We start from the raw sequence: 23,626 nt of genomic DNA, 5'->3' as shown, positions 1-23,626 counted from the left end.
TGGGAGAACTGGACAGCTACGTGCAAAAAAATGAAACTCGAGCACCAACTTACACCTTATACAAAATAGATTCAAGGTGGATAAAAGACTTAAATATAAAGCGTGACACCATTAAAGTCCTAGAAGAGAACATAGGTAGGAAAATCTCAGATATTTCACGCAGAAACTTTTTTACTGACTTGTCTCCTAGAGCAAGGGACATAAAGGAAAGAATAAACAAATGGGACCTCATCAAAATTAAAAGCTTTTGCACAGCTAAGGAAAACAGTATCAAAATAAAAAGAGAACCAACTGTATGGGAAAACATATTTGCTAATGATACCTCAGACAAGGGTTTAATCTCCAAAATATATAAAGAACTTATGCGACTCCACTCTAAGAAGACAAGTAACCCAATTAAAAAATGGGCAAAGGACTTGAACAGACAATTCTCCAAGGAGGACATACAGAAAATCCAAAGACACATGAAGCGATGTTCAATATCGCTAGCCATCAGAGAGATGCAGATTAAAACCACAATGAGATACCACTTCACACCAGTCAGAATGGCCATCATAAACAAAGCAACAAATAACAAGTGTTGGAGAGGATGTGGAGAAACGGGGTCCCTAGTGCACTGTTGGTGGGACTGCAGACTGGTACAACCATTATGGAAAGCAGTCTGGAACTTCCTCAGAAAACTAAAAATGGATCTGCCTTTTGACCCAGCAATTCCATTGCTGGGACTCTATCCTAAGAACACTAAAACACCAATACAAAAGAACCTTTGCACCCCGATGTTCATAGCAGCACAATTTACAATAGCTAGGTGCTGGAAGCAACCTAGATGCCCATCAGTAAATGAATGGATCAAAAAACTATGGTACATTTACACAATGGAATTCTATACAGCAGAAAGAAAGAAGGAGCTCATACCCTTTGCAACAGCATGGATGGAGCTGGAAAGCATTATGCTAAGTGAAACAAGCCAGGCAGTGAAAGACAAATACCACATGATATCACCTTTAACAGGAATCTAAACAACAAAACAAAACAAAACAAAAAACTAGCAAAATATAACCAAAGACACTGAAATAGGGGATAGTCTGACAGTGGCCAGAGGGGAGAGAAGAGGGAATTTCAGGGGGGAATGGGTAGGGATTACAGGAACAAATTTGGAGGACACATGGACAAAAACTAAGGGTGGGGGGTAATGGGGGGAAGGGAGGAGGGTTGGGTGGAGGGGCTGAAACGGGAGTAGGGGGCAGAAAACTGTACTTGAACAATGATTGAAATAAAAAAAAAAAAAAAAAAAAGATCAGAAAATTTCTTCCGGTCAAGATGGCAGTGTATGCAGACATGGCTTGTCCCTTTGCACAACCACATCAAAATTACAACTAAAATGTAATCACTTGGAACCATCAGAAATCAAGTTGAATGGAAGTCTGCCAACTACGGAATTAAAGAAACCATATCCATCCACACTGGTAAGAGGGGTGTAGACGTGGAATGGGCTGGTCTCACCCCCATGTGTGGTGGATAAAAATTCGGTAGGGATATCTCAGAATGAGGAGTCCCAGCTTCACACCAGGCACCCCCACCAGCCCAGAGTTCCAGTGCCAGGAAGATTAACTCCCCACAATTTCTGGCTGCAAAACCCAGCAGGGATTGAGTCAGTGAAAGAAACTGCTGGAGCCACAAGTAGTTTCTCTTAAAGAACCCACACGCGGACTCACCTATTTAGACTCACTCCCTCTGAACTCCAGCACCAGGGTAGCAGCATGAAAGGCACCAAGGGCATACTAGGAGAAACTGGGGTGTCTGGCATCAGGGCGAGCAGAGGCCATTGTCCCTTTTCTGTGCACCGTCCTGCCCCACCCCACCCACCCCTGCCCACAAAGCCAGTGAGCCAGGAAGCTGGTGCCTGAGACACTCCATCACCTGGCTAACACTGACCCAACTTGGAGATCCCAGAAGTTCTGCCAAACCCAATTTACAGGCCCACCCCAGTTATTTTTCCATATGAATGGCTGTTCTTGGCTCAAGCTGCACAACTTCCTAAATCCTTGCAAACAAGCAACATCTGGCTTCATTGATCCCCAGGCCTAGCACTAGCAGCAGCCAGCCTAGATTCACAATTTGGCTTTGCCTGGGATTCTCCAAACCAAGCACAAGTAGCAGCCATTGCTGCTCAGATTGCTTTATAGCTCAGGAAGGGTGGCTCCAGGCAAACACACAGGTCGGGGGCTGACCTTGGCTTGCACTACCCAGGAAACCCCAGAGCCTGTGCTCCAGTGGACAGCTACAAACCATATTGCAGCACCATCACCCTGCCCCCACACAGCTGATCCTCCACAGAGCGCAGAGGTTGGTGGTCAGTGGCCACAGCCAGTCCTTGCAGCTGACTGGCCTGGGTAAATTCCTCCCATTGGCTTACCAACATCAATCAAGGCTCAACTACAAGAGGACGGTGTACTCAGCACACACAAATGACACACCTGTAATATCCAGCTTGGGTGATAGGGGAGTCTGTGCCACTGGAACCTACAGGACACCTACTACTACAAAGCGGAAAAATCAGAACAACTAGAAGAGCGTAATCAATAAAATATAATTTTTTTAAAAGACCAGAACATTTCTCATGTGTACAAGTAGGAAACTGGATTGGGCTATATAAACCATAAATTTTATAATTCTAGGCTTGGTAGATGCAGGAGCTAAAGTGGAAATTGGAAACTTTACTCCCTAAACTCGAACTGTCTAAAATCATGGATTACAAAGAAAGAGTTGCCATGCTTTAGTAACTTGATGATATGTCAACAGAACTCCTAAATTTGAAAATTATAAAATTGCAAAGCCACCTATTTAAATAATTCCATATATACTTTAGTGTACATATCCAGAAGCATTTTTTTTGGAAACCAACCCACATATCTCAAAAGCTGTACATATTAATTTACTGCCAAAATAGACAATGTATTATCGTGCCAAAAAAGTGTCACAAATTAAAAAAAAACATACATCAGATCATATCACTCCTTTGCTTGAACCTCTCTAATTATTTCCCATTGCACTTAGAATAAAATCCAAACTCCTTATCCCAGTTTACACAGCCTTGCAAGACCCTCTGGCTACAGGATGAAAAGATGGAACAACTTCAAGCAGAGAGAGCTGGTGCAAAGATCCTAAGATAGGAAGGCACTTAACATATTTGAGGAACAGAAACAGGGCTAGTGTGATCTCTCCTACAATTCTCCCTCTCCTCCTGTACCATCAGTCACCTTGGTTTTATTTCTGTTTCCTCTCATCTTCTTATGGTTAGTTCCTCCTTGACATTTAGGTTTCAGCTTAAAAGTTACTTTGTCAAAGAGACCTTCTCTGATTTCCCAATATAAAAGCTTATGCTAGATATACAAATTGTAGAGCTCAGATGATACTACTTTAGGAGAGAATAATGAGTAATTTATTCTCCAAAACTCAGTCTCTTTTTAAGATACTGTGTTATCTCTCAAAGAGTAGGTACTGCATAAAAGTAATAATAATATGTAAAGTAAACCTTTGCAGAGGATGGTAAAGTTGAGAAAATAAGCATATACTTTGCTAGAAAATGAAGAGGTGATATTTGAGATAAGTCTTGAAGAATAAATAAGATTTAGACAGGGGAGGCAGCATGTGCAAAGGCACTGAGGCACAGATGAGCATGGTATTGAAGTGCTAACTCCATGTAGGCAAGGACATTGTCTTTCTTGTTCAATGCTATATCTTCAGTATCCAGAACAGGCTTGGCTCATGGTAAGCACATAGTACACATTTGTTGAAGGAATGGGTGGATAGATGAATGGATGGGTGGGTGAATATCACCATACAGAATCAAGCTTGAAAACAGGCTGTGTTGATGAGGGAAGCAGAGTATAAAGCTGAAGAGATAGAGAGAGGTCAGTTAATGGAGGCTTTGAATCTTAGACTTTATCCCCTCCATAATGGGGAGGCAATTAACATTTTAAGTAGGAGTTTGAAGTGATCAGATTGTGTTTTAGATACAATCTCAAGTGAGAAGAGGGGATGGTGAAGAACATACAACAGGTACAGAGACATTAATTCTGATTTCTAGTGCCCAGATCATTTTAGTCATGATTCTCTGAGTATATTTGAGTTTCTTTCTCTATAGCCCAGTCAGACCTGGTAACAATAACTAAGGCAGAGTATATTCTGCACATGCGAGAGCAGAACCATCTATATGCTAGCTATAATTATTAAGGCCTAATGAAGGAGAACTAATAACAAACACAATGCTGCCCTGGATGGTATGGCTCAGTGGGTTAAGTGGCGACCTGTGAACCAAAGGGTTGCCGGTTCGATTCCCAGTCAGGACACATGCCTGGGTTGCAGGCCGGGTCCCCAGTAAGGGGTACATGAGAGGCAACCACATTAGTGTTTTTCTCCCTCTCTTTCTCCTTCCCTTCCCCTCTCTAAACATATGTAAATCAATAAAATATTTTAAAGAACACAATGCTTGTTCAATAAATACTTATTATCCTCGAGTGCTTACTCTCTGCCTGGTACTACTGCTTATTAATCATTGCAATAATCCTTAAATACAGATATTATTATTATCCTAATTTTAAAGTTGAGAAAAGTGAAGCTTGAAAGTGAAATACTTAGGAGTAGAATTAATGACTTGGTAATTGTTTGGATGTGAGCATTGAGGGGTAAGCACATTCAAAATGATACCCCGTTTTCTAGTGTGGTCAGTTGATTGCATGGTTGTGCCAGTCACTGAAATGGGATTAGAGGAGGAGGAGCAGGTTATGAGAGACAGGAGGGTTAAAATGTATTAGGCTAACTGAATACTAAGTTAAATTTTAGGTGCCTGAAAGAGAGGTCCAGCTGTCACTAGATATTTCACTCTCAGTTACAGGAATTCTATCTGGACTTCCTATATGTGGGAATAATCAGCATACTGATGACAACTAAAGCAATGGTAATGGCTAAGACCACCCCACAAAAGTGTGAAGACTAAGAAAAGAAAAGAGTCTAGGGCAGAGTCCTATGGAACATGAACATTTCAAAGGAAAATGAGAAGCTGCCACAGAAGTGAGAAAGGAACCAGGAGAGTGCAACATCTTAAAAAGGGCTGAGACTAAACAACGCTATGACGTGAATGTTTGTGTTCCCCACGGAAATTTATATGTTTAAGCCCTGATCCTAAAATGATGGTGTTTACAGGTAGGGTCTGTGGGAAGTAATTAGGCCATGATGACGGAGCTCTCATGAATCCCTTTTTATAAGGGATCAGTGCCCTTATAAAAGATGTGGAAGAGATGATGTCTCTGCCATGTGAGGATAAAGAAAGAACGCAGCAGTCTGCAAGCCAGGAAGCAGGTCCTCAACAGACCAAGACCATATTGGCACCCTGGTCTGAAACTTCCCAGTCTCCAGAGCTGTGAGAAATAAATTTCTGTTGTTTAAGCCATCCAATCTGTGGTATTTTGTTAAAGCAGCTGAAACTAAGACAGAAGTTTTCAAGAAGGAGGGGAATAATCAATGTAACATCCTGAAGAATTGAAATATGGTAATGCTTGAGAAGTATCTATTTGTTTCAGCAACACTGTGAAGAATTTTGACTGGAAAGGAGAGGTGGAAGAAAGACCACAAGGTTAAGCCTGTGTGTGGTGAGCGGTTTGGGGGGTGTGGGGCTGAGAAAGATGATTTTGGAATATTTTACATGAGAGAATCTTTGACGATCTTTAAGTGCTGGTAGTAAAAAGGAAAAATAGCAGGGAGCCATTGACAAGTCAGGAGACAGAGGGTTCATCAGTGGAGCTAGACTCAGTTGGCAAAAGGGAATGAGGTTGTAAAGCAGATGAGAGAGCTTAGATCAAAGTAGATTGGTAGTAGTATTAGTAGTAGTTGTTGTTGTTGCAAAAGATAGGGAGAAAAGATTTATGGGGTGTCCGAGGAGGTTAGAAAATTTTGTGGTGAAAGTAGAGGGAGTTCCTTCCAGATGAATTCTATTTTGTATGTGAAGTTAACAGGCAATATTATCGGCTAAGACTAAGAAGGGAGATGGTGGGACAAGATCGGTTTTTCCTTTATCCCGCCAACTTAGTGCTGGTAAAGTCTTTGTGACCCTGCATCTTCTCGTTTTCCCGCAGGACTAGTGCTTGACGTTTACAGGAGTTGTTGCCTGAAAGTGTGACAGACTACGCGGAACGCCAGTCGGAACTACCACTCCCAGAATGCAATGCGGCTCCTGGGAAGTGCGGTGGCTGGGAACGCACAGGTCCCGCCCCTCCTGCCGCACCCATTGGTGGAGTGCTCACAATCCCAGGAGTCCCCGCGCGGGCGGGGCTTGTACCCGGAAGCTGGCGCCGTCCGGCCCCAGCCTTCTCTGGGAGTGGGCAATCAGCGACCCCAGCTGACCCACGCCCCTCCGTTCCGAGCCCCCGCGCTCTCAGTGGGTCCCCGCACAGGTAAATGGAGCGGGGCGCGGTCGGCAGAAGGCGGGGAACTGACGGCGGAGGGAGGGCAGAGGTGTCGACCTGAACATGTTGGGTAGAACGAGGAGGCAGTGCAAGGATGACTTGGGCTTTCTCTGTTGTCGACAGTCCTAATTGTTGGACAGGTGCAACTTTGGCCAAGTGAGTTTTTTGCCGCTGAAAAGGCCTGGAATTAAGGAGTGTCAGAATGCGTCACTCACAGGAGGGGAAAAAATGATAACTTTCCTTCAGTTGGCATTCTGCAAGACCTTTCTGCAGCTTTTAAATCGCTTGAGTCTTTTGAAAACTCTTCTGTACGCTCACGTTTTAATGACGTCACTGTCTGCCTCCCCTCCTTCTGAGCCCCTACGTGGGTTTTTAGTACTCCGCGTGCCCTTCCTCCACCGCTCATTGTTGACATCCTTCTTCCTCCGTTCGGATAGAAACTCTATTTCCACCCAGACCTGTTTTCTCAATGTCAAACATGTAAGTTATTATTATTGACCAAAATTTAACAAACTCAGACCATGTAATACATTCTTTGGTACATGCTTTACATCTCCCTCTCCCGTAACACCTACAATCAGTTATCAAACACTTTTCTGTCTTACTAATTGTTCTCAACTATCTGCACTTCCATGGTCCCATCCTTGATCCCAGAGGATACTGTCATGTTTGGGACATTCTTTCCCTTTGAATAGCTGTGTGTGAGAGCACTTACTGAATAGCTAATATGTGCTAAACACTTGTCTAACTGCCTGGGATGTAGCAGGAAACAAGACACAGGAAATCGCTGCTCCCTGTAACTTACATGCGTGTGTGTGGGAACACAGAGGAATGCAAGATCACGTTATATGAGGTAGTGGTAGTTAATGTAAAGTAAAACAAGTGGCTGACTTGACAGAGTAGGTTACTGTTCTGAGAAAGTCAGAGGGATTGGGTTGGGCCTAAGAGGATCACCCAGAAAGAATATTTGCAATACCAGCAAGAACGGTCTGCATCATGACCAGGCTTACGGCTTTTCATAAATACTTCTTTTCCTTTGTCGTATCAATGTTCTTCATTCTTCTGTCTCTCTCAAGGTTATTACATCAGAATCGGTGACTTATCTGTTGTTGGCTTATTTCCTCCTAAGACCCAGACAGAAGAGTTGGGGAATGGAGTATTCTCAGATCAGCTGCTTTATCTTGCTTAGGTAGATAGTTGGTGATCGAAATATTATTTTTGCCAGGTCCTACTAATAAAGTTATGTGTCATGTATAGTATATTTAAAACCAAACCGTGCTCAATGTCCTTTCATTTATTCAACAAATACTTGAGAGAATGGTATATGCCAGGCACTGTACTGGACACTGGGAACCTAGTGAGGATAAAACAGATGCATTGATTTTTCTTCCAAGGAGAAATAGTTGTAACATATACTGAGAAAATTCCTAATACATACGCTGACACATATATTTTATCTTCATTCAAGGTGAGATAAGCGCAAATCTCCTGAAGAGTTGTGTGCATTCTTAGATTATTCACTCATTACATTTTATTGCATTTATTTGTGTCTGTCTTCCCCATTGTACTATGGCTCCCTTGAGTGTAGAGGTCTACTTTTTACTAGTCTTCATATTCCAGTGTCTACTGTATTGACTACCACATAGAAGACCTTCAGAAAATATGTGTTGAACTGAAATAGAAAAACTATTTGATCCAATCCAAATTACTTAATTTATTCAACGCTTTTTTTATATAAGGCCATTGGGCTTATCCCTATACCTTCTCATTAACCAAATGTGGACCATTCCATTTTGTCAGGTTTGCTTATTTATCTTCTTTAACTTGTTCTCTCTTCTGTGTCCTCTCTTGTTCCATAACTTCCTCCTAAAATGAGTTCTAATCTCTTTCCTCAGTACCTTGCATGCCCCACCATTTAATGTAATGGGCCAGTTTAATAGTATGCTGCACGATGCAAGGGTGGGAAAAATTTAATATCCATTGTGGATTTCCAATGAAACATTCTGCTGATGAACTGTTGCAAGGATTAGCATAATACATTCCCTTACAATATTATAAATAATGATATGGAATACTTTTTATTTTGCATTGTCTATTACCATGTGTTATGTAATGAGTTAATTTGTCCAGTTTCTTCTTTTGGAACTGTCACACAGCCTTTATTTATTATACAGCACATTATGGTATCATTGGTTTCCACTTGGTACAAACACATCTTTAGATATTATTTTCTCCTTAGTCTGAGATAGTGTATGTACTCATGTCATTCTGCCACATTGTCATTTTCAGAATGTCAGATAAAAATCTCAATTCTTAAAATTAAAGTTTTTTTCCATGAAGGTATCTTTCAGTTGTAAGTTGTTACTATAAAACATAAATTTCATCTTTATAACTGAGCAAAAACATGACAGAAATACAGAGTACTTGAGTTATGATTGTCATTATGATTTTAGAATATGACAACATAAGAGCAGCCAGACATGCTTCTAATACATTAAAAATTAAGCATTGTCATTTTAGGGAATTTCTTGGTACCTATGCTTTCATAATGCAAATGGAGCACTGAATTGTGTGTCATCCCTCATTTATAACCTATATGCATGGGTGATCCAGAATGTTCATACACAGTCAGGGGTATCCAGGCCTCAGCCCAAGGCCACATGTGGCCCAGGGTGTCTATGAAGGTGACCTAACACAAAATCATAAATTTACTTAAAACCTTTTTTTGCTCATCAATTTTTGTTAGTGTTTGCATATTTAGTTCATGGCCCAAGACAACTCTTCTTCTTCTGGTGTGGCCCAGAGATGCCAAAAGGTTGGACACCCCTGATGTGCATTATATAATTTTATCAAAATAAAATACAGAACACATTAAAAAAATTTCAGAACACATAGACTGGAGTGTGAGAAACACTAACTGGGCTTTTTGCCCCAATCAGTTACTTGAAACTATTCAATCTGTACTTGAAGATGCTTCCACTGAGGAACATTTGCATCATTGTTATGCTATTTTGTTAACACTTTTTTTTTAAATACAGGCAGTCTTTTCCTTACAAATAGATATATTCTAAAGGTTCCTTCCTAAGATGATAGTTTGACACTCTGGATGCAGTTTCCTCTATAAGTAATGCTATTTATGACCTTTTGATGGTTACATCAACCAGTAGCATTTTACTTAACCTTTAATTTGAGGACTTAAAGACCTTCACTACAATTTATAATAATTCTTCTATAAGAAACTGCATCCAGATTGCTCATTTGGATTCATCCATAGCATATCTTTTCTTTTGGAATCCTCAGAACTGGAACAAAAATGTCCTTTCCTTGGAAACTTCTAGGCAATAGAAACAGGCCTTTATTAACTCCAAGCTATTGGAGGTTGCCCTTCTGGCCCATTACTGAAGACTCTTAAATGAGTAAGTAAAGAATTGGGATAGAGGTTTTGGCAAGTAGAGGGAGGCAAGTTCGGGTGATGTGAATATATGGAAGGGAGAGTAGGAGTGAATTGAGAGGATCAGTTAGTTTCTAATATGGGGGCTTATTGTGTCCTCATGAAAGATATGTTGAATCCTCTCCCCTTGGTACCTGTGAATGTGACCTTTTTTGGAAATAGGGTCTTTGCAGATGTGTTCATTAAGATATAAATTAAGATGTAAGTTAAAATGAGGTCATACTGCAGTAGGTGTCCTTATATGAAAAGAGACACAGAAAATGCCATGTGGAGACAAAGACACATGGAGAACACTGACTGGAAGCAGATACTGAAGTACTTCAGCCGCAAGCCAAGGAATGCCATGGGTTGCCAGCAAACCACCAGATGCTAGGAAGAGACAAGGAAGGATTCTCCCCTACAGATTTCAGAGGGAGCATGGCCCTTCCAACATCTTGATTTGGGGCTCCTGGCCTCCAGAACTATGAGACAATACAGTTCTGTTGTTTTAAGCCTTGCAGCTATTGGTACTTTTCAAAAATGTCAGCCACAGGAAACTCATACACAGTTCTGAGCAGGAATGAAATAGAATTGGGATGATGGCTCTGGGACCAAGCAAGCAGTGAGCAAGAGGACAGAGAAGAATAGTGTTGAGACAAGGCTTTCTATTCTATTCCATTATCTTCTTTTTCTTCTTCTCTCTCTGACTTATCTTTTCATTCTTTTTCTTCTTGAATATTATATTTGTATAGCACTCTATAGTTTATTAGGCATTCATATACTGCTAATCATTAGCAGAACTAGGTTTTCTGATTTCAACTGTAGTGTTGTTTATGCCACAGTTGTTTCTGTTGCCCCGATACTCATTAAGACATTACAGACAGAGACCAGAGGGGAGAGGGGAGGGAATTTCAGGGGAATTTCAGGGGAAAGGGGGAAAGGTCTACAGGAACAAGTATAAAGGACACATGGACAAAAACTAGGGGGCGTGGAAATGGGAGGGAGGTGGGGAGGGATGGGTGGGTGGGCTGGGATGGGAATAAAAGACAGAAAACTGTACTTGAACAACAATTAAAATAAAAAAAATTACAGATTCTATTGCAAGAGATCTACAGTGGGGTCAGGTGAGACTTGATTATAGGTGGGATTTTTAATTAATTCTTATTAGTGACATCTGAGAGGAAAGTAAAGTTTTTGTTGCTATGTATTTGATGTTTAACAGTCAGGTGTTTTCCAATTGGGGACTGCTTTAATTGAACAGTAAGTTGCTTCCCTATAATTTATCTTCATTGTTCCTAATTATATTCCAAATGATGTACCCTGTTCCAGGTGACTGTTTTATATAAACTTGAAGACTGCTGTCTTCTTTAAGACATTCTAAGTCTTCTCTTTTTTTACGTTAAATGTTTCTAGTTCCTCTAGACAGTCTTCAAACAATACAATCTCCAGGCCTCTCACCCATACTGTTGCCCTTGTGTGCATTCTTGAAATACTATACCCAGAGTTGAAGTCAGTGTTCCAGTTGTATTCTAACCACCACAGAGTATAATGGCAGTAGTTCTTACAGAGATCAAGATACCCTGTTTCTTAATGTAATTTAAAATTACATAAGCTTTTTAAGTAATTACCTCAAGTCAGTTCATAATGAACTTATGGTACACTAAGACACTAGATGTTTTTGTACTGTTGCCAAACTCAGTTTTATTCTTCACGTTGCTAAGGGACTGAGGCTACTACTTTTTCATCTCTGTGTCAGGAACCACATGATTTTTCAGCTCTGTTTCTCTTTGTGTGTTTGTTCCACTCCACTTCATGTCTGTTTGACCCTAACCAATGACCTCCTTCCTTATAAAATTTCAGTGACTGTTTTCGAATCATCATACCGTGCATCAGTGAACACAGCCTGGCCCTGACACTTGTTCCTCCTTGAAGCTTTCTTTCCCTTTGGCTTCCAGGCCACCATACTCTTCTGGCTTTCCTTTCACTTTCCCGTCTTTGTGCTTCCCTATTCATCTCCTTTTCCCTCAACTGTTGGTTGCACATTAGGTTTTACCTTTGGTTTTCCCTCAGTTATGATGTGCCTTTGTTTCTTTTTTGCTTTGTTTTGGATCTTTGCATGCAATGTATCTTCAGCAAATAAATCATGTTTAAAAGGGCAGGTCTAGATGAGCTAATCTAGGGATAAGAGTGCAGAACCAATCCCTGTGGAAATTCAACGTTCAGAGGTAAACTAGAGGAGGAAGACTCAGCAAGAAGACAGGAGAGCTAGGCATGCAGGAGGATTTCAAGAAAGAAGGTTTAGTTGGCAGTGCTGACTGTTCTGAGAAGTCAAGTAAGGTGAGAATAGAGAAGTTACCACTTAATTTCGCAACAGAGAGGCTGTTGGTGATCTCAGCAAGCATGGTTTTGTGGAGTGTTCGGGACAAAAGCCAGATGATAGTAACTTGAGTTAAAAGGAGATAGAGAAGCAGAGAGTGTTTCCAGATGATGATTTTAAGAAATGGAGCAGTACGTGGAGCATGTTACATGGTCAGTTGAAGGTTTAGAATCAAGGATTGTAATGTATGAAAAGTGATTTGGAAATTATAACTTGCTACAAATGTGTAAGGAGAAATCCAGAAAGAGGATGGCTGAGGACATAACTCTGGGGAACATGCTCATTTAGAGAATGGAATGAGAGGAGTTCAGCTCCAGAGACAGACGAGCACTTCTCTGTGCACTGTCCTTCAGTGCTAGCATTCCAAAAGGGAATTGGTGCATCCCCTGACCTCAAACACTTTATATCTGTTGCTGTGTTTCACAAAATATGGTTGTGTGAATCATCTGCATCCAGGCAGGCTTGTCTTAAATATATATTCAAGGCCCCACCTCAGCCCTACTGAATCAGAAGTTCAGGGGATGATGCCAAGAATGAAATTTTAATAAGTGGCTCTGACTCTGCCACCTAACATGACTCATTCACACTGCAGTTTGAGAACCACTGACTTATAGGATAAAAGGAGACATGTTAACAAATAACATTAAGTTGAAGAGTTAGTGGAAGACTAGGAAGGCATTTGTTTCATCAATGTATATCATTAGATAAGACAGACTGGGCTGATATGTAGGAAAACAATGGTACAGATTCATAAACATGACAAAAATAATCTTAAACTCATGCTGCGTTGTTTTAGAAATGTTTTATGAAGGATCTTGCCATCATTTGTAGAATCATCCCTCTCTTGTGGAAGGTTTGGGTTATTTTCACTTCATTTCTATTTTGGATAATTAATGCCTTTCTGGTAGAGGCAGTATACATATAAGGATAAAATTGTGGATTTTAGAACCATACTGCCTGGGTTTAAACCCCAGCTTTTATCACTTACTAGCTGTGTAATTTTGGGCAAATTATATAAGTTGTTTATACTTCAGTTTCTTCATTTTAACATAAGTATCATAATAGTGTATACTTTTATTGATATGAGAGCTAAATCAGCTAATATTTGAAAAATGCTTAAAATGATGCCTGACACATAGTAAGCACTTAGTAAATATGGCATATTATTATTGTTCATAGGTATCTTTACGAATCTAGAGTCTAACTTCTGTTGAATTATTTCCCAAGAATAAATTTTCAGGATGGCATTACTGCACTAAAGGATGAAGACATCTTTACATCACTGCTTTTTAAAGGGTGACATGAGTTTGTGCTGTATAATTTATAAATGCAACCTGTCTATCATTGTACACACACACATATATGTGTATATATATAAATATATGTGTGTGTGTTTGGTATATCTCTCTATATGTATACATATCAGCATAATTTAGGTTGTAAGCTTATACAATACTGTGATGTACTTGTCAAACCTGTAATTACGTGTTACATTTGATGTTAGAGTGTCTTGGTCAGTACTGTCTCCAGGTAGATGTCGCTAAATGATAGTCAGTTACTTTTGAAAGATCATGTCAAAGAAATATTCTAAGTCTTGTGTGTCTCTTTTCCTTTTGATAGATTGAAGCCATGGCCATTCTTTTTGCTGTTGTTGCCAGGGGAACCACTATCCTTGCCAAACATGCTTGGTGTGGAGGAAACTTCCTGGAGGTGACAGAGCAGATTCTGGCTAAGATACCTTCTGAAAATAACAAACTAACGTACTCACATGGCAAGTGAGTTCTGCTTTGCATGGGTAGAGGGTAAAAGAAATGAATTCTATTATTATAATCAGGACAGTATAAAACTAGAAAAGAAATTCATTGGTAGATAATTTGAATAAGCTGACAGAACAGTAACCTTTGCCAGCTTAGAATGTGTCTAGTTCTAGTAACTATAAATTTAACTTGTAATTATTTTGTTCTATCATTTGAAGTGATATTAACCTTTTTAAAGAAAGATATGGAAATGTGAGATGTGAAACTGATTTTGCTATAGAGCTCTGTGATATGTGAGACTTGAAACAGATAAAATGCATAATATTTCTTCATTCTTTTAGTAAATATTTACTGAGCACTTGACTGTTGCCAACTGCTTTGTGTGGTGCTGGAGATACAATAAGAAATTCAGTATTTGCCCTCGTGGAGGTTTCAGTTTAATGCAGGAGACAGTCAAATGCATAGATAGTTGTAGTAGAGTGTGAGAGGTGGTGGGTAGGTGGAGGGCATCTCAGGTAGAAGGAACAGCTAGTAAAGAAGTATGGAGGCATCACATCAAAGGATATGTTTAGGGAAATGCAGGTGTGTGGTTTTTTTGTTTTTTTGTTTGTTTGTTTTTTTTTTTTTTTTTTTTTTTTTTTTTTTGGTGACTGGTGCCCAGAATGATGAAAATAAAACTAGAGAGATGGATAGAAGAGAAGTCATGTCGGGGCTTATAGGCCATGTAAAGAGATTGGACTATACACACACCCTGGACAGTGGACAGGCACTGAAGGCTTTCAGCCAGAGTTGACATGGTTAGGCTTTGCTTTAGAAAGATCACTGTGGTGATTGGTTGGAGAAGGGAGTGGACAGGGCATGGATGGGCAGTCTTAGTAATCAGTTTAAAAGTACCTTAACCTTCCTCATTAATACTTAAAAAACTTTTGTTACCTAACCCATGCTCTCATTTTCTTAGTTCGTATCTCAAAAGGAGATCCTCATTGCTTACTAGGGCTAATTCCTATAATTTAGGATCTAGTCTAAGCTACTGTAAGAGAGAGACCCCAAAATACAGTGTTAACTTAAATTAGATAGCCCAGAGGTGAGTATGTCGGGGTGGGTGGGGTGGCTCAACCATTTTTAATTAGAGCTTTCCAACTTTGGCTAAGGCAGCTTCTTCAGTTCCTGTTACCTCCCTATGGTTGCCCAGTATTTTTAAAAGCAAAGCCCAGAAGTGGCCTGATACTTTACTGTTCAGAAGCTTTTGCTTACATTTTATTATATGCTGTGTAGTTAAGTAGCTAATCTATGTGGAAGGGAGGCTAGGATGTGTCATTTCTAGCTGTGCAGCCATATGCTCAGCTAAAACTCTGTTACTCTGCAGGAAGCTCTAGGAGATCAGGAGACAACCTGCAATCTTGCAGTGTACTGTTCTGGGCTACCCAAATGTCTGGGTATACTCTTCTTCCCAAGATAAAACACACCTCCTCTTTGTAGGAGGTATCCCCAAAGACTAATCTGGTTACTGTGTCCAGCTCCAAGTCCAGAGAGAGTCTGGGTGATATACAGTCCTCTCCATCAGGCCCAGGGCTGGTTCCTGTGACCCAATGACCATAAGCTTAAAGACAAGTCATATGTTCCCTCTGTTCCTCCAGCCCCACCAACAGACAATGGTGAAATATGAACAGCACCACCACAGTGGAAGTTACAAACTCCCTTTTAGAAAGAGGAAGAACAAGAAATATGTAGAAGTCCCTGCTGCCCAGCAATATTAAAATAACTACTGCACGGCAATTTCAAAGATCCCGTGTTGTAACCAGGGAATGGATTAGAGAAATTTCCTTGTCTTTTCTCCCTGATTCCTGGCTTTGTTTTCTAGGAGGCTCTTCCTGGTCCATCATTCTCTCTTGCCATATTCAAAATGGGTGTTAGAGAGTATGTCGTCTTTGGCACCTGTGCAGGTTTTGTAGTCTTCTGCTTGCTGGTATAGTTTAGAGGCCTACAGGTTGCCTGAGGGATAAAATAAAGCCAGCTTCTTCTGATTATGGCTTCATAATTTCTTCCAAAATTTATTAGACTTACTGTCTGTGTGTTTCTAGTCAGTTTCTAGGAAAATGCCCAGGGAAAGCACTTGCAGTCCTTTTACAGGCAAGACCAGGAAGTATTTCACATTTCTGATTACACTTCCTTGCTTAAAACCCATGACTTTTAGACTAAAGCCCAAACTTGGCCTTCACAATTTTGTTCGTTCCTGACCTTTCTATTCTTGTTTTTGTAGGATCCCTTGCCATTCTCTGACCCAGCCATATTACTTCAAGCCTTAGTATATTTTTTTCATGCTTTTGCATCTTGGAATATCCTTCCCCTCCTAGGCCCCCTGGTAAAGTTTTGCTCATTTTACAGGTCTCAAATGAAATACTGTCTTAATTATCATTTTAGTCCTTCTAAAAGGGCAGTTCTGTTCCTGTCCCTTCCTGCAGAGCCACTCCTACCCCTCAGGGTAACGTTCCTTAACATGACTTGGAAGATTCTCCCTTCTCTGATGTCATCTCTCACTACTTTAGCCCTAAGTTTTATTCTCAGCCGCACTTAGCTATTTTCATTTCAGTGCCTGTTCTTTCTCTCTTCCTAACCTTTGCAATAGCTAGTATCTTTTACTGGAATGTGTTTGTCTTACTTTTAACAAATCTAAATTTGTCTTCTTGAGCTGAGATGTTTCCTCCTGTAGAAATCCCTGAACTCCAAGATGGAATGCCCCCTTTTTGTGTGTCTCCCTAGGAACCTTGGTTTATTCATATTATAGCACTTATTGCACTGTATTATTGCACTTTATTTTTGTCTCTGTCCCCTGACTGTAGGCTCCTTGATAGCAGGCCTCATTAATTAACTTTGGTCACCTTTGCACCAAGTTACTCCCAAGCGTGATTTAGGAGAAATAAATTTGGTAGGGAAAAGCATGACTTCCATTTTGGACATGTGTTCAAGTGGTCTATGGTATATCCAGTTGGAAGGTCTGGTAGACAGTAGCATATGCAGGCCAAGAACTCAGGACATAGGTCAGATCTAGGTTTAGGAATCGTCATTGTAATTGTGGTAGCTGAAAACAAATATCAACAACAGAATGTGAGAGTAGATGCCGCCCTTAAGGGAGTGTTTGTGAAGAAAGCAGGGGGCTAAAGATGCTGGAAGACATCAACAAAGGAGGAAAGAGACAACAACATAAACTAGGCAAGTGTGGTATCAAGAAATCTAGTGGAGAGAAAACACTTCCCTGAAAAAAGGAAGTGGTCAACACTGTTAAATGTCTCAGAGAGAACCACCGGATATGGCAAGGTGGAAGTCATTGTTGGATGGATGTGAACTGTTTCAAAGTAGTGGAGGAAGACATCTGGGTTCCCATACCTCCTTGTAATTCACAGCAAGCCTTTATGTCAAGGGTGTCAAACTCATTTTCACTGGAGGCCACATCAGCCTCGCAGTTGCTCTCAAAGGGCTAGATGTAATTTTAGGACTGTATAAATGTAACTACTCCTTAACAGTTAAGCGAGAACTTGGCGCTGCCACCTGGTAGAAACAAGGTGTCAGGCGGGATAAAACAAGGCGAGGGAGGGCCTTGTGTTTGCCACCTGTGCTTTATGTGAACATTAATAATGTAATTCAACAGGTACTCCCAAGGTAAAAATCTGGGAGGCAAAGTCAAATTATCCCTGTGCCTCACCCCCAGTAGCCAATCATCAGATTCTGTTCTATTTCTTCTTTGTCCCTTCTTCTTCTGCTTATAGTACTTTATTTCCCTCATTGCTTTTTACATGCAGGAGTCTCCTGTCTGGTCCTCATTGCAGTCGGTTCTCCACACTCTAGCCAAAGCATCTTACTATATTGCAAATCTGATCACACACTCCCCTTGTTCACTGTTCTTAGGCCAATGTCTAGTGAGGTTTTAAAGCTTTGTATAACCTGCTATTTGCTTACTTCTGCAGCTTCATCTCTACAGTCAATTTTTTCCCTCACATTTTATACTCTAATCATATGAACTAATTTTACTTTCCTAAACCCATTATTTGCTCAAAGACCTTAAGTTTCTAGGTCTCTCACTCTGGAATACTTTGCTCGCTCGTTACCTTGCCTTCTCTTACTCAATCCTTGGGTCTCAGTTTAGACATCATTTGCTCCAGGATATCCTTCCTGTTACCTTTAGCCCAACTCTGTTAGGTACCTCCTGTAGGTCCCCAGAGTACCATGTACTGACTTTAATTCCTCATCCTGCTTACCATGCTGCTCTGTAATTACCTTCACTGTGATCTCTGTGAAAGCAGGGACTGATGATTTTGCTCATTTGTATCCTCAGCACTCAGACCAGCTACCAATTCAAAGCAGATACCAAAAAACAAATGTTATCGTTAAGTATTTGGTAGGCAAAGAGTATTTGCTTTGAGATCTTAGGAGAATGCAAGGAAGACCACACGGCTCATTGGGGTTTAATTTTACTTACATGACCCTCCTAAGATGTCATCTTGTGTCCAGGCCGTAAGAGTCCAAATGATACGTTTATGCAGCTATCATTTTAATTGGTAATGTGCACACTGTTGTGCTATATAGCTAGGGTAGAGACATTCTTTTAATTTTTTATTCATTCCTATCAGTTTGAGAGAAACAGGTATGTGTACTGGAGGTAAAGAGAAACAACAGACAGTATCTGTAAAAATATGGTCACATTAGCAGTATGAATTTGCTTATATGTAGAAGATAGAAGTGAAAGACGTATTATTCATAACCACATAATTTGTATGCGTTTTATCCTACAGTTACTTGTTTCATTACATCTGCCAAGACAGGATTGTATACCTTTGTATCACTGATGATGTAAGTAACTTGGAGACATTTGCTATTTAACTAAGTGTACTATTAATAATAGAGTCAGTCCTTAACTATCTGTGTCTGTGGTGGGTAAAGGTGACATGTATATCACTGTCCACAGCTGGAAATGTTTTTCTATACTTCCCATTTATCATATAGAGCAACAAATGACAAGAGTCGTTATCTGAGTATATGCAAATCAGCTTGGTTTCGGTAGAGTTTTAGCTTAACTTCTTGCAACTTCTACATTTATCCTATTGTATAGTAAGAATTGGTGTTCATAATTATCATACTTTGGCATCAAGCCCTCTCAAAATGTACCTGAAATACTAAATTATTTCATTCCTCTAGTCAGTAATTAGTGAATTGTCTAATGTATATGAACGTTGGGGAAATCACAGTACACTATGATCAGCTTTGTAGACTTGTAGTTCACATTGGTAGGTTGGCTTTAAATATTTGTAGATTCTACACTGAAAATACTCACTGACTTAACAATGTCACCATGATCCTTTCTCTCCTCTGCTATCTGTAGTGTCAGCTTCTTCCCAGACACATTCCCCATTCCCCTATGGCTGCATGCAGCCACACCCTTATTTATGCTTGTGTCCAGAGAAGACTGACTATGTCTGCTCGAGTCTGTTATTGTAGGAATGAGGAAACTTTTCCCAGGCGCACATTCTCCCCTACCTCTGCTTTCAAAGTGGACTTCCTTTCATGTCATATTGGCTAGGACAAGGCTGCATTTTTATTTCTAAGTTGATTACTGACAAGAGATATGGAATTGATATGATTACCATAGGTATGAGTTATTGGCTTTTTTATTTTTATTTTTCATTTATTTTTAATTTTTAAAAGATTTTATTTATTTATTTTTAGAGAGAGGGAAAGGGAGAGAGAAAGAGAGAGAAACATTAATGTGTGGTTGCTTCTTGCATGCCCCTCCTCACCGGGGGCCTGGCCAGCAACCCGGGCATGTGGCCTGACTAGGATTTGAACCAGCAACCCTTTAGTTCATAGGCCAGTGGTCAATTCACTGAGCTATACCAGCCAGGCCAGGTATTGGCTTTTATTGTGTCACAGACCCCTTTGACACTCATGGTCCCCTCCCAGAATGTTTTTTTTTTATGATGTAGAACTTTATTGAGCACTGGTCCATCATTTGTTTTAACAGGGTCAGGGAGAATCATGAGTTAAACAGTATCAGTACAAATTCAACTTTTTTCCTAGAGGAAAGAAAAGTCCTGTGAAGACACATTATAAAATATGAAGTAAAGTACATGACTATAAACCAAACCAAGTATATTGAAAGATAGTATTCACAGTATTTTAAAAATTGACATAGTAATGTATATATGCTTCTTTATGAATTCATTAATAAGATCTAGTCATGGATCTAATAACTAATAATAATAATTTTGAAGTGGTGAGAATAAATCACATTTTGAAATGTCTATCACTGGTGGCATATGAAAAAAATATTTCTATTGGTGACAGACTTTTAGGTATGCTCTAATACTACTCTGGTTTGCTACCTACATTCACAATTGAAGTGTAAGTTTAAAAGGGTGAAGGGTTTTCAGGAACAACTATAAAGGACACATAGACAAAACCAAAGAGGGGTGGAAACAGGGGAAGGAGGTGGGGATGGATGGGGTTGTGGGGAGAGGTGAGGGAAAAAGGCAGAAAACTGTACTTGAACAGCAATAAAATAAAATTATGCATTTAGAATGGGTAATCATTATAAATTATATTTCAATAAACCTGTTAAAAACAACTGTGGGAAAAAAATGGTAAAAATAACAATGTAGTTTTTTTTCCATCTAAGTACATCAGCCCCTTGAGTTTGGACCATTGACCCCAGTTTGAGAGCCCCTGGCTTAGACAGCCACCTCAGGTGAATGGAGATGAATGTCAGCCACAGTGATCCACATGGTGATTTTTGTCTCTGGTTTCACAGGATTTTTTACAAATTATTTTTTAAAGCCAGCTATATCTACAGCAACTGAAGTGAAAGGGCTTGGAGTAGATGAGAAATAAATCCCACTAACTTTGGGCTGGTCAGAGTTGAGTCTTATTTATTGATCTGTAATTGTGTGTGTGTGTGTATGTGTGTTTAAAAATACTTTTTGACTAGCTGGAACCAGACAAGAGTACATCACTTGATTTTTTTTCAAATGTATCACCACTATTGAAAAAAATCAGTTCTAAATTTGTGTCAGTAGTGTTATCTTTGTGTATGAAACACTATACTGTTATTAGAGTTTGTTGGACATTTTGTGCTGGGCTATCTAATAGATCCTGTGAAGGATATGGGGGAAGTAAAACCCAATTCCTGCTCTTAAGAAACTAACCTACATTCTGCTGTCTTCAGTTGGCAGTGGTCAAACATGTTTGGATTGGACTCTGAGCTCACTCATTTACTAGTTATCTGACCTTTAGCTAGTTAGTTACCTTTTCAGGGACTTTGTTTACTTATCTGTAAAATGAGGTCAGTGTTAGTTTCTTCTCATGGAATCATTGCTCAGTAAATGTTAGCTTTTCTTATGGTTGTTGTTAATCATCCATGTCATCTTTTGTTTGCTTTTGAACTCTGTGTTGGTCTCTCTTGAGGATTTTGAACGTTCCCGAGCCTTTAATTTTCTGAATGAGATAAAGAAGAGGTTCCAGACTACATACGGTTCAAGAGCACAGACAGCACTCCCATATGCCATGAATAGTGAATTCTCAAGTGTCTTGGCTGCACAGCTGGTAAGATCTTTCTCCGGATATAGTATTTTTATTCCTGTTGTCTTTATTACCTTAAAGCGCCATGAATATAGAGGTCCCTGAACTGCAATATAGTTTGCTGATTGTGTTATTATATTCCAACACAATAAATTTCCCTGATAAAAAAGTTGAAGGGGCCATTTTAAGGTAGAAAGATAATAGTTGGTGATATTCACTATTAATAATAGAGTATCTCAGGATTGGGAAAGACATTAAAGATTATCTACCTAAACTGTCCATTAGCACACATCCATTCCACATGCCAAATGGCCTCTTAACCTATTCATTGACCTTCTGTTCCATGAGACAAATTTAATTTTTGAACAGCTCAAAGTAGTCATTTGAAAGTCTGTTTATCTGTATACATGCCTAGTTGTTGGCTCAGTGAAGTTTCACACACGTATACTCCTATGAAATATTACCCTCTACAAGATACCAAACATCGCCATGACACTAAAAGTTCCCTCAGGTCCCTTTGCAGTCAGTCCTGTCCCTCACACTGTGCATCAGGTAATCACTGCTATTTTCTTTCACTGTAGTTTTGTCTTTTCTATAACTTCATGTAAGTGGAATCACAAATTATGGACTCCTGTGTTTCTTGCTTGTTTTGTTCATTATAAGGCTTTTAATATTCATCCATGTCATATAAATCAATAGTTCCCTTCTTTTGCCTAGCAGTATTGTATGCATATACCACAACTGGCTTATCCATTCCCTGTTGCTGGATATTTGAGGTACTGTCTGTTTTTAGCTATCACGAATAAAGCTCTTATGAATATCCATGTATTAGTCTTTGTGTGGATGTGTTTTTATTTGTCTTTGGTAAATACTATATTTTTCCAAGTATAATGTGCACTTTTTTGCCCAAATTTTTGAGGGGAAGATGAGGATGTGCATTGTACATGGGTAGCACTAATTCCTTATCTATATAAATGTTCTTAATTCTTTTACTTATGCTTATGCACCAAAAATGTGGGTGTGCATTACACACGGCAAAATACAGTGCCTAGGAATGGAATTTCTGGGTCATATGATGAGTGTTATTTAATTTTATAATAAGTCACCAACTTTTTCCAAAGTACTTGCACCATTTACATTCCCACCAACAGTTTCAGTGTTTCTGCTTCCTTGCCAACACTTGTTATGGTCCATCTTTTTACTTTTAGTCATTCTGGTAGGTATCTAGTGATATTTTATTATGCTTTTAATCAGCATTTCCCCAAGGACTAATGGTGTTGAAACCTTAAAAATGCTTACCTTTTATTCATGCACCTTTCTGAGTGCAATGACACAAGTTCTGAGTGTGTCGTGAATGAGAAAAAACTTACTATAATTGAATATTTTCCTTTTCACTTCTCCCGTAAGTGTTCTTTTTAATATTCTTTTTGAGTATTATACTTCTAAAAATGCATTACTTTGGGTGATGAAGTTTCTTTAAATAGTTATAAATTTTTATTATACATTAGTTGATTTGTACTTCCCCCTAGGAAACATTCATATGTGAGGGGGTACACTAAAATAACTGGAATTATCTTTGGGAGGGCAGGCCCCTTGTAGTACAGACTTCCCCCAGCAGGTGAGTGTTCTAGGAACCCGTCTATATCAGTGTACCAGCTGGCGTTGTTGTGAGAGGCTGCATTTGGTTTCAGTGAATTTTTTTTAAGACTCCATGCATTTGCCCTTTTCATCATGGGTGATTTATTTTTTAATTATATTTTATTGATTATCCTATTACAGTTCTAATATTTACCCCTTTGCCCCCCTCCACCCAGTACCCCCCACTCCCTCTAGCAATCCCCACACCATTGTTCATGTCCGTGGGTGATGTATATAAGTTCTTTGGCCACTCCATTTCCTATACTGTACTTTACATCTTCATGGCTATTCTGTAACTATTTGTAATTTTTAAAAAGATTTCATTTATTTCTTTTTAGAGAGGGGAAGGGAGGGAGAAAGAGAGGGAGAGAAACATCAACATGTGGTTGTCTTT

General features: G+C 39.6%; 1 protein-coding gene across 2 annotated transcripts in view; it reads left to right on the top strand.

Annotated features, from left to right (window-relative positions):
• Nucleotides 1-6,308: 6,308 nt before the first annotated feature.
• Nucleotides 6,309-23,626, top strand: part of VAMP7 (vesicle associated membrane protein 7) — a 43,775-nt gene continuing 26,457 nt past the window's right edge. For both annotated transcript variants that reach the window (XM_036017076.1, XM_028522631.2), the window contains exons 1-4: nt 6,309-6,452; nt 13,892-14,046; nt 18,816-18,873; nt 21,481-21,618. In XM_036017076.1, coding sequence (XP_035872969.1) covers nt 13,901-14,046; nt 18,816-18,873; nt 21,481-21,618 — 342 coding nt within the window. In that variant the 5' untranslated portion in view covers nt 6,309-6,452; nt 13,892-13,900. The remainder of the gene's footprint in view (nt 6,453-13,891; nt 14,047-18,815; nt 18,874-21,480; nt 21,619-23,626) is intronic.

Source organism: Phyllostomus discolor, chromosome X (assembly GCF_004126475.2).
Source record: "Phyllostomus discolor isolate MPI-MPIP mPhyDis1 chromosome X, mPhyDis1.pri.v3, whole genome shotgun sequence".
In the NCBI taxonomy this organism is placed as follows: domain Eukaryota; kingdom Metazoa; phylum Chordata; class Mammalia; order Chiroptera; family Phyllostomidae; genus Phyllostomus; species Phyllostomus discolor.
This window is presented reverse-complemented; position numbering and strand designations above follow the sequence as displayed.